This window comes from Centruroides vittatus, unplaced genomic scaffold (assembly GCF_030686945.1).
Source record: "Centruroides vittatus isolate TY-2023 unplaced genomic scaffold, ASM3068694v2 contig_299, whole genome shotgun sequence".
Lineage (NCBI taxonomy): Eukaryota > Metazoa > Arthropoda > Arachnida > Scorpiones > Buthidae > Centruroides > Centruroides vittatus.
In genome coordinates this window covers 2,099,271-2,112,200 of record NW_027121909.1, presented here as the reverse complement: position 1 = coordinate 2,112,200, position 12,930 = coordinate 2,099,271, and the positions used below count along the sequence as shown (strand labels likewise).

Sequence of the window (12,930 nt, the reverse complement as noted above, 5' to 3'; positions counted from 1 at the left end):
TCAAACTTTTGGTACAGCCTCATATATGGAATATAGGTTGAGACTTTCTCAAATATCTGTTTGTTAAAAATGTATTGATGCAAATATAAATTTCTATATCTCCATTGGTTAGCATTGTATTGAAATATATACATTCTATGAAGTTTGTCTTTCAGAAGACAAAAGACATTCTATCAGGAAAATTTTAACTGAGATGTTATATGGGTGTATTCTTGTATTTAATATTATCTGAGAAGCTTTTGCACTGGTTGCAGTGATAAAGTCACATGACATACCTAATGTTTCTCTATTTTAAAATAATAGCCAGTAAAATTAAAATATTTAACATCAGTAATTCTTCAACATTATACTGTATTATATTCAAATTATTTTCTGGTCCTGTTAAAAAGACAAAAACTTTATTTAAAGATATTTCATTATTTTTTTAACAAATACTAGATGTGAATTTTTTGTTTTTTAGGTGGTTTAGCAGCTGTGATTTATACTGATACATTACAGTGCTTAGTAATGATAATTGGAGCAGTTATTGTTGCTGTAAAAGGTATAAAACTAATTTTTTTATGTAGAAAACAGTACAAAAAGTCAGAAAAATGGATTTCATATCTCCATTTCATCCTAAGTTTATTAATGCATGAATTTACTAATAATTTTAAGCTAATTTGTGAGATAAGCAGAGGGTCTCCAGTAACTATCAACAGTTAGGTGGGAAAGTTGACACTTAGCTGTCAAGAATTTGCAATTCATTGTCAACAACAGACTGCTTCCCACACTAAAGCTATAAAAGCACGTCCTATCGGAAACTTAGAGCACTCGCATAGGAAGTTGTTCTTACACTTGTGTCTATTCGTTCTCCATGCCCAGGAATGAAGTCCCGTCAGAGAAGACCTACAGCAACTCTTCCACATTGTCGGTGACCGCCATACATTGAATTATATCGTTCAATCTCACACCAAGAGGTATTTTGTTAGGACCTTTGTAAACTCTCTCCTGCAACGGCAATAAGCTTAGCTCATAGCAACCTGTTTGTTTAGAACTTGTAGAGCTTCATATCTACTTGCATATAACCGCATTTAATTGCATAGTATCATAGAATAGTTGTAATCACCTTGTATTTTATTCTAGTTATTCAATAAATGTTTTATTTGTTAACCTGTCTTCCATCAATCCAAGACGCCTGTCGACTTACCGATGCACCTCCCCACTCACTTTTTGCTCCTAGCCATCCGAAACGTCAATGAGATTGGGTTTTGCCAACCCATGCAGTGTAAGTGGTCAGTGAAGATAAACCCGACCTTCTGCTTATCTCACAAATTTTTTAATAACTATAATTTTACTATTTTGTATTTAATACTTTTATACCATCTTATAAATCATATATAGATCAGAATAATTTTTGCCATTTTAACTAATCATAAATATATTTATGGATTTCAAGCTCTTGACTGCATATTTTAAATGTAGGTTTATATGTTATGAATTTTTTTTATTTTGTTTTATTGATAATTTTATAAATATTTGTTCAAAATTTTTAGCTTTTTCTAAAAAGTTAATTTCTGTATAACAATAAAAAATGATTTAATATTAATTCTATAATTAAAATTACATTTAATAAATAAATTATTATATGTTAAAATAAGATATTTTTAAATTAAGGAAGATAAATATTGGAACTTATGTATTAACTATATTTTTCAGATTATCAATTTTCAGCACAATGAATAGGATATCAAATGCACATTTTACTAAGCAGTAATATGCTTGTCATAATGATGCAATGATGAAGCAAAAAATAATTTTAATTACATTTGTCTATAAATTAATAGTGATGTGATGTTATAACACCTATAAATTTTTATAGGAATTCTTGATCATGCAGAACTATGCATTTATAATTATTCTATTGTGATACATTGAAAGAAATGTGTATTTAATCTTGAAATTTGAAAAAGTATTTGAATTTGAAGTAGAATGATTTTAATCAATATATAATAATTTAGATGTATTCTAAAGATTAGTTACTTTCTTCAATGGTCGTTTTGTTGAAAATAATATGTCAGAAATTTAATATTAATCATTATTTAATTAAAAATTTTTTAATTGCTATAATTAGGCCAGTGGATTTAAATTTTCTTTTATAGAAATCTATAATTTTTAACTACAACTCCAAAACGAACCTGTTACCGGTGTTCCTTGCAAAAATCGTCTCACGAGTTAATTTTAATTTTAACATTAATTTTTAAACTTGTAATGATAATTATGACTTGACTATTTTTTATTAAAATTGAAAAACATGTAATTAGTTTTTAGAATGAGAGAACTTTTAGAAATGGACTTTCTTTTAAAGTAATAAATGAAATTATTATTTATAAAATACTGCTCATATATATAATATAAAAATATTTAAAACTTGCTAAATTGAAACATATTACATTAATAATTAAAAAGTACATTAGCAACATATGCAGTATCTTTTTTACATGTTATAGTTTAGTTATAACTTATATAGTAATGAAATATTTTTTCCTGCTCTTATAAGAGGAAAAAGATTATCTTAATACTAATAAATCCTTTTATAAATTAGCATTCTTGAATTTTCTCTGATCTACAATTTGAAAATTTTCTCCAGGTTTAATTGTGGAACTTAAGATAAAACAAATTTTAGTTTTAAACAATGTGAATCTACCTTGAATCTAATTTTTTTATACTTTCAAATTATCTGTAATGTTTTCATCTTTTTCCATCTTATGTATTTACTATTTTTTTACATCAAGAAAAGTTTATTGGAAAGTAGTGTTGTTCCAGCAAATTTTAGATTAAAAAAAACGTATATTGAAAATTTAAATAATTAAATCTTTAAGATTCATGTTTATAAAAATATTAAAAAATAAATTAAATGCTGGAACAAATAAGTATTTTTCTTATTCTTGATTTTGGATTTATTGAATTTGTATTTGTATTTAAAATGTTTCCATTTTTTTTTTATCATTCTATTTATTATAACATATTGGATATTCAGTTATTCTATGTTCATTAATTCAATTCAAAACCAATATAAACATAAGTAGTTTAGGAACAAGCATAAACAAAAGGATTATTGTGTATAATAATGGCTTATCAAATGAAATATTAAGTAAAACAGATGTGAGAACTATATACACTTGTGGACAAAACTTAAGGACACATGCTATTTCCAACAATTACAGTTAGAAACTGAACCGCAGCAGCCTGTTGAAATATGTTTGAAATTGTGATATACTCTGTTATGTAAAACTTATGCAAATGTTTGAGTTCCACATGTGTTGATAATGTGACAGCACAGGTAAGAGATTTCAGGTAATTTGCACCTGCAGTCAGTTTTCATTGGATATGAAATTTAAACAGGAAGGAGTGAAGTTACAATAATGAAATTCTGGACATGTCTTCCAAGCATCATTTGGATGATTTTACTTGTGGAAGAATAATCAGAAAGATGGAAGAAGGGCAACAAATAACAGATGTTGCCTGTGAATTTAACATCATGTACAGTATCATTTCTAGGCTATGGGGACAAGAGGGAAGGTCATCCTAGCAGTGTGATATGCCAATAAGATCAGTATATTGTTCTTTCAGCAGAAAGGAACTGACACAGCACAGCTGGTGAACTGGCAAGTCAATTTAGGCAGCCACAGGAACTAAGATAGCTCATAAAACTGTTGCAAGATGTTTACAAAAGAAAAGACTATACGCTCAAAGATCTGTTGTGTGTGTCCCACTCTCGAGAGTTCACTGAAGTGCTCGTTTGCAATGGTGCCGTCTGTATCGCAATTGGACTAATGACAACTAGGTTACCATGCTCTTCTCAGATGAGAGTAGATTCAGTCTATTGTCTGATTTTAGATGGCAACTGATATGGCACGAGGTTAGCAGTGCTTATCGTCCTGAAAATATTCAGGAAAAGGATTGATATTGGACTTGCAGTATCATGGTATGGGCAGGCATCATGGTCAATGGCTGTAAGGACCTGTATGTGCTTGATTTGAGGAATCATGACTGGCCAACAGTACATTGACGAAGTTCTGCTTTCACATATTCGATTTTTTCGAGGTGTTGTTGGTGAAAAGTTTTGTTTTATGGATGATAATGTGCCTGGTCATCATACACAGGCTGTAGAGGAGTGTCTTGACAGTGAGGATATCCATTGCATAGTCTGGCCAGCCCATTCTCAACTGAATCCAACTGAAAATGTATGGGATGTCTTGGGGAGACGTATTACTGGTCGACAATATCCACCAACAAACAAGGAGACCCTCATCTGTGCAGTGAAAGAGGAGTGGGACCACTTGCCTCAACAGCTCCTGGATCATGTTGTTCTGAGTAGGCCATGTCGTGTACAAAGTTGCATCGCACTTCACGGTGGCCATATCCCTTACTGACATGATGCTAAGGATTGTTTGTAGTAAGTATTGTGCATTTTTTGTACAACCATGTCTTTGGACAATATGCACCTTTTACAAAAACACCCTCTTTTGACATCCTGTGTATTTCCTTTGAACATAATTATTATATTAAATCATGTTGAATATGCTGTCAATACTATTGTTTTCTTCTTGGTCTACAACCACATGTAGTTTTTCATATACATGCCCATTTCTTCTTTGTCCTTAAGTTTTGTCCACCAGTCTATCACAGATAATTTAATGTCTTTAATAAGAGATTAAAATCAGGTTCTGCTTTTTTCTTTCTTTCTGAAGAAGAAAAATTATAAGTACTGTATAAGTAATTCTTCTCTTCATAAAAGATTAAAAATTTTTTTAATACACAGTCTTAAATATTGTTAAAAGAATTAACTACAGAGAGTATTATGCTGTTTTAAACAATTTATATAGCTGCATATTTTATTTAATTTTTAAGAAATTTTCTGCCTAACTTATGAACCTAGTTTATTTTATATTATTTATAAATAGAAATGTCTCTTACTACATCTGGTAAGGAAGAATATATTCTGAATTATATGGATTTATAATTAATTAAATTATGTAATATAGATCAGGCTAGTAGCTTGAACTTGTAGTCAAACAGTTCGTGAATTATAGTCAAAATATTTATATATTTATCTTATGAGTGAACATTTTTTATAATGAACTGAAAATTCTTGTAATGTTTTAATATATATGTAAGCTGAAATAGCATTTTTTATTAAAAAATCTTGATCATGCATCATAAGTATATAAATACAATACTTTGTTTTTGAGTTATAGTACTATTAGACACTTTAATGTGAATTAAACTTAGTCGTCTTGTTCCTTTTCTGTAAAACAGGAGATAAAGAAAAGCAGAAAGTAAAATTAGCTATGTTTTTCTATAAAATATTTTATGCAATTATGATTTTTTTTTAAGAAACAACATTATTTGAAAATGAAGCTCTATTAATAAAAATATAATAAAGCTCTATTGGAAAGCTTATGATGATTTAATTTTAAGATAATCAAATAAGTCTGGTCTAATAGACAAGGATATATCTGGCTTATTTTGTGTCTTTGATTATACATTCTAATAATATATTTCTTATATTCTCTCAAAAACAGAATAAATGTCTTCAGCAATGAAAAGGAAAGTCATTTAGCAACTGCTTCCCACTTCCCAGTTAATTTCATTATTATTCCTTGCTAATATGAATTCTATCAATCTGGAGAAACCTTTCCAATTGCATGACCTTGCACTGTCTATTCTATATAATAATTAGTGCTTTCATTGCAGATTCTCTACCTCTTTAAATTACTTTCACTGTGTGAATTTCTGAACTAATTTCCTGCAATTTTCTTAATTTTTTTCCAATCACATTAAAACAAATTCCTACTATGTGCTATCATCTTCTCATCTTGTCTTTCAGTAAGCAAAATCTCTTTCAACCTATAATCAATAATTTTTCTAAATTTAACACCACACTCTGTACCTCTTTGCCTTTATCCTTTTTCAGTTCTAGATTCTCTTTCTACATTGCAACCAGTATCTGGATATGCAACGAGGTACCTTGTTACTCGTCAAGTTCCTTGATGTGTCTTATCTCTTGGCACCTATGTACTTACAGTATGCTGTATGCAAAGGTTTTCTTCTCTATGGGGCTATTTTATGCACAAACCAATGCTTGATTTTCCAAGTTGTTAGCAGATTCTAATATCAATCAATAGATGTAAGTTTCATTATAATTACAGATTTATTAATTTTTTGAATAATAGGATATATAATAGTGATTTTAAAAAACCTAACAATATCTTAAAATGAATATTTACAAAATTATTTGTCAATTATTCTGGAATATGACATAAACTGATATGGCAGATGTCATTTTATATAAAGGGATGGGATTTTAGTAATATGAAACATTATGGCTTTAAGATTAATTAAAGAATAAAAAATGTTAGAAATTAAAACCTTCCAAAAATTGCCACATTAATCAAGATTCTGACCTGGGCGGACCTCTTGGACATAAACCATTTGTTTGCTCTTTTATTAAAAGTGAGTAAAATTTTTAAAAAATTAAATAAATACAATTAAAATTATAATTGTATTATGATTTGTTTAAAAAATATTTTAAAATAAATACAATCATATAAGATTATGATTTTATTTATTATTTTTGTGTAATAATTTTAAAGATTAAAGCCATCAATGTTATTACTAAAGGCTGGATTTTTAGGTGTAAAAAAGGTGCAGAAAAAGGCTGAAAAGGAGCAGAAATAGGTGCAAAAATTTACATTTCAGAAAACACAATTAGTTTTATTCAAATAAAAATTTGTTATAGTACACGATATTTATCATTTTGATGTGTTTTTCGGTAAAGTTCATTTGCTTGTCTCCTAACAAATGTTTATATATGGAGAAAGATCTTTCTACTTCTACAGAAACAAATGGAGCAAACTGTGTTTTAATTCTCTGGTTCATATCTTCACAATGAATAAATTCTTGAATATCTGGTTTTTCTGAATCGACTGCTCAAGCTTTTCTTTTGCAAATCTCTCTAATTGGTCTAGAGTTTCTTTAACCATTCCCCACTGATATTCCATAGTATTTCTGGTTTCTTCCAAACTTTTCATTGCTTCAACTACGAACTTAAATGTGTGTAGTACCTAAAGTTCCTCTTCCAATTTTTGGTCTTTTATAATCTGTTGGATCTTATATATGGTAGCAGAAACTGCTGCCATATATAAAATTCAATTGCAGCCAGAAACTGACTGCAATTGTTTAAGAAATTCTGAAATTTTCTGAAAATATTCACAATGAAACACTGCAGCATTTATCCAAGTTTCCCAGTGAGTTACTATTGGAACAGGTGGAAGAGACAGACTAGTAATGTCCTTGTATAAAAAAAAACAAAAAAAAAGAAAGAGAGAAAGTGCCGATTCTGTGTTTCAGTCTGTTTCTGAACATTTTGGTTGTGTTGGTTTCTTTTCGAGAGTTTAGCATACAAGGACTTCTAGTTCTGTCTCTTCCACCTGTTCCAATAGTAACTCACTGGGAAACTTGGATAAATGCTGCAGTGTTTCATTGTGAATATTTTCAGAAAATTTCAGAATTTCTTAAACAATTGCAGTCAGTTTCTGGCTGCAATTGAATTTTATATATGGCAGCAGTTTCTGCTACCATATATAAGATCCAACAGATTATAAAAGACCAAAAATTGGAAGAGGAACTTTAGGTACTACACACATTTAAGTTCGTAGTTGAAGCAATGAAAAGTTTGGAAGAAACCAGAAATACTATGGAATATCAGTGGGGAATGGTTAAAGAAACTCTAGACCAATTAGAGAGATTTGCAAAAGAAAAGCTTGAGCAGTCGATTCAGAAAAACCAGATATTCAAGAATTTATTCATTGTGAAGATATGAACCAGAGAATTAAAACACAGTTTGCTCCATTTGTTTCTGTAGAAGTAGAAAGATCTTTCTCCATATATAAACATTTGTTAGGAGACAAGCAAATGAACTTTACCGAAAAACACATCAAAATGATAAATATCGTGTACTATAACAAATTTTTATTTGAATAAAACTAATTGTGTTTTCTGAAATGTAAATTTTTGCACCTATTTCTGCTCCTTTTCAGCCTTTTTCTGCACCTTTTTTACACCTAAAAATCCAGCCTTTAGTAATAACATTGATGGCTTTAATCTTTAAAATTATTACACAAAAATAATAAATAAAATCATAATCTTATATGATTGTATTTATTTTAAAATATTTTTTAAACAAATCATAATACAATTATAATTTTAATTGTATTTATTTAATTTTTTAAAAATTTTACTCACTTTTAATAAAAGAGCAAACAAATGGTTTATGTCCAAGAGGTCCGCCCAGGTCAGAATCTTGATTAATGTGGCAATTTTTGGAAGGTTTTAATTTCTAACATTTTTTATTCTTTAATTAATCTTAAAGCCATAATGTTTCATATTACTAAAATCCCATCCCTTTATATAAAATGACATCTGCCATATCAGTTTATGTCATATTCCAGAATAATTGACAAATAATTTTGTGAAAATATTCACAATGAAACACTGCAGCATTTATCCAAGTTTCCCAGTGAGTTACTATTGGAACAGGTGGAAGAGACAGACTAGTAATGTCCTTGTATTGCTAAACTCTTGCTGGGCACTTTAGCAAAATTTTTTTTTCATTTCAGACATAAATGAATTTACTACAGGGTACTCATCATAAATATATTCACACACACTATGAATAGCATGGGCTAAACAAGTAACATGTTTTATATTTGGGTACATTCCTTTCAAATTGTTAAAAGTGAGAACTATGTATGATGCTTGGTCTGAAAGATTAAGAATTACATCATCATGTTGAATTTCATCTGGCCAAAGCTTTGAGCAGGCATTGTTAAAAGCTTGCATGACAACTGTGTTGTTAGTTTTTTCAAAAACTGTTTTTAGCAACATAGGTTTCACATATAGAGGAATTACCAAGATATTTAACACATACCTATTTAATGTATTTTATCCAAGATAAAGCAGACTGGATTCTTGTCCACAGTACTTTTTGGACTTAACACTTTTTGGAAAGTTGCCTGGTAGACAGAAGGCAAGTAATTCTTCCTAATAGTACTTTCATCTGGCAATTTCTTTCCAATATATTTTTCAAGATAATTTTTAATTATATGTTGATTGAGTTTCAACAATGGAATTCCTGCCCTGATAAATGTTTCAGTGGTATCAAGAAAAAATTGATTCTTTGGAGAACTGACTGCATTTTGCAAGGCCTGTCCAATAAACTGTTGTTGTCTTAATGAAGTTTCTTTCAAGGATTTGATTTTTTGATGTTTTGTACTTTTTATATGTTGCTGGATCCTAGACTTTTGATGTTTTTCATTGATATTTATTGTCACATTGCAGACATCACACTGAATAATTTTTTCATTTTTGCAAAATCTCACAAAGTTTGCTTGTAGTCAATCTTATTACTATTTTTCCACTCTCCAGTTCCTTCATTAATGGTAATTTGGAATTTTCTCTCTATAGGGTTTATAGATTTGCACTAAATATGTGAGGGTTAGATGAGTGAAATTCCTACACTGTTAAGAAAATAAACAAGAGGATGTGTTTGAGAGGGAGAGGAGAGGAATGATGACAATGGTTGAGAAAGCAGGAAAAGACGATTGTGGAAGACGTTGAACATTAAATGATGAACACAAGAATTAAGGGAGTTTTTGCCTATTTTGCCAACAATTGGATCATAATTATACTATACATATACCTTACATATATGAAAGTTTCCAATTAGAATATTTTTGATAGTATCCATAATTTTATATCATTTGTAATGAAGAAAATTCCTAGTAAATTGCTTTTTAGTAATGATTTCTGTCAAATATTTCTTTTAATGTTTTTATTAGCTACGTATATCACTCCTTCGAACAAAATCACAATCCTCTAATAACATTAGAACTTGAGTTTCATTAAATTTTGACTTATCCTCTCATTAATTGTTAATGCTTTGGCCCTGGTAGTGATCATATTACCTCTGAAATTGTCATTTAAGTGTAAATATAAAAAGAATAAGTGCAAAAAGTGCTAAACATTATAATAGGTGTAAAAAGAGTCAATGCTAGACCCTCACTATCATTCAATACATGTTTATATATGATATTTATGCTTAAATCAGATAGTTTTTAACACTCCCCTAAAATAAAAAAAAACGGTGCAACACCTAAAAATCTGGCCTTTAGTTATTACATGTTCCCATCTTTAATAAATTTTATTATGCTGATTTAAATCCACCAAAAGTTTGTTTTGAATGAATTCTAATATACATATATTTTTGAGCATCTTGCTCATGTTTAAGTTCATACTACCAATGATTTATATCATAATGAACTATTTTTAATCTTTAAATTTTAAAATTTTATTATTTTTAATAAAATAACTACTATAGTTTCTTTTATGAAAACAAAAAAATTTTATTACATAATTTTTGAACACTATGATTAATATAAACAATTATATAGCAATTATCAAAAGAGCTTGTGAAATTCTTAAATTTCAGTAAAATTCAGAATGTGGCTAAGTATGAAAGTTTTAAATTCAAAATATGAATTTCCTCTCAAATTTCTAAAATACATTTTGATCATAAGTTGTTTAATTCTAGATAACATCTTATTCTGCTACTATTATTACAAATTTCTATGATTATTCCTATTTCTTGTTAACAATATCGAACTAAATAGAATCTATATTTTTATTACTAAAACATTTAATAATTTTTTTTTTCTTAAATTTATACCTACCTAACTATACCTGAAATTAATTTTTTTAAACATTGTAAGAATACAGTGTAAGTTTTAAGAAAATTGTAGTCTTAATAAGTTAATCAAAATTTCCATAACATGTCATATGCCAATGAAAAGTAAAAAAAAAAAAAATAGTTTTTGGATTTAAATCATTGGTATTAATTTTTATATTTATTATATAATACTTATACAATATTTATATAATACTGTACTAAAAGTACAGTATAAAGTTAGCAAGTTCAGTTTTATGCTATAACAAAATTTAAATCAAAAATTTATTTTTCTTTGAAGTTTTTTCATTTTCTTTATGCTTAAACCTCAATTTAATTTCTAATATATTATAAACCCCTTCCAAAGTCAAACATTGTTTATTGAATATTTTTGAATTTTAATAATCTGTCAGAATATTTATTCCATTCCATAAGTTAAAGAGAGAATGAATGTTTAAACTATTATTCCTACATAGTTGTCAGAACTATTTCTAGCTATTTTAAACTTTATATGTAAAATAAATAAATGCTGTAGATTCATTGAAAAGGTTGCTATGCTACTAGAAGAAAATTTTTTGAATGACTTTTTCAAGTTTTCAAATTAATTTTTAAAATTAACATTTATATATATATAATATCTAAATATTTTTCTTTTTGATTACTATCTTTTCAAATTATTTTTATAACTAATTTTCATAAAATAAAATCGAACCTATTTCTGGCAAGAGATATTAACATTTTTGATTCATATGTTCAAAAGTTATGAATTGTTTTTTGAAATAACTTTTGTTGCAGTTTTTATAATTGGCTGAAATTTGAAAAAATTGTAGACCTATAAATTCCCACTATCATGCGTCTGTCTTTTCTTAATCTTGAGAACGGTGTTAGATAAATGAAATTCAAGAGCAGTTATGGAAAGCTTAGGGGCAGGAGGCTCCGATTAACTATATAATATTATGAGCTTCCAATACAAACTGGAAGTCATGTTATTTCAATTCAAAAATTTTCCCCTGAAAGGAGTTTGATAGATGATTGGCACATCTCCACTGCTAACGGAAAAGTATGATGTACAGGGCAAGACATACAGTACTACTATGAGGTGGAGAGCATATATTTTAAATTAAATTAATTAAAAATATGGTTGAAATTTGCAGCTCAGCATTGTGATAATGTCACAATAAATAATTGCTTGTTCTGATAGAAAAGTTTTATTTGTGGACATAATTATGTGCATATATATTATTTTTTTTGTCTGAAATTAGTTTTTTAATTTAATTTAAATATCACATAAAAATGCATTACTTCAAATTTTACAAATTGATTGATTTAAGAAGTTTAATTTTATTATAAATATCAGAATTCTATTCTTAAAACTTCAAAAATAATGATGATGATTGACTGATATTAATTTAATCTTGTTTAATAATTAACTAGATGAAAGCTAATTTGTTTTACAATCATTATTTTATCTATATAGGTGTTTTTCAATTATACAAAAAAATACATACTCATATAGTAAATTTAAAATTAGTTTTATAAATAGATTTAATCATAAGAAATTTTATAGAATTCTTCAGTGATCTTTATGAGATATTTTATGAATTTGATAGAGCAAGAAAGGCAAATTATAAATAATTTTTTGTAAATTGTATATTTATTACAAAAGTTTTTCTTACAAACTATGTTTTAATTATTTAATTTAAAACTAATTCCATTCCCCTAAAGTTAAATTTTCTTATTTCCTTTCACTCAGATAACAATATCTTTAAAATGAGAAACTGACTAGTTATTTATTTTTTTCTAAAGTACCTTCTCTATTAGGGTGGAGCTTATTTTCACAATTGATAAATGTGAACCTCCTATCCTCTATTTCCGTTCAAATATATATAGAAAAAATTCGTGCCAAAAATCTACTCCATTGGTGAATATTTACTGGTAGCTCAATGTCACTGAAGTTTTATAGATTCCAAATAGTAAGGATAAGCATATGGCAATTACGAGCTTGAACCACAATGTATCCATTTTAGTACAACAGTTTATGAAACTGTAGTTGGTCATCTCAATAAATAAACCATTAAATTAATCACACATTAGTTACATGACATTCCTACAAAATTAATTTTTGTCATGATTTGTGATCTTTATTTTACCGACATCATCAAGTC

General features: G+C 27.9%; 1 protein-coding gene across 1 annotated transcript in view; it reads left to right on the top strand.

The window, feature by feature from the left end:
• The window catches only part of LOC136972635 (sodium/mannose cotransporter SLC5A10-like), a 77,557-nt gene that overhangs the window by 28,389 nt on the left and 36,238 nt on the right, over window positions 1-12,930 (top strand). The window contains exon 7 of the mRNA XM_067267233.1: window positions 461-541. Within this exon, the coding sequence (XP_067123334.1) occupies window positions 461-541 (81 nt within the window). The remainder of the gene's footprint in view (window positions 1-460; window positions 542-12,930) is intronic.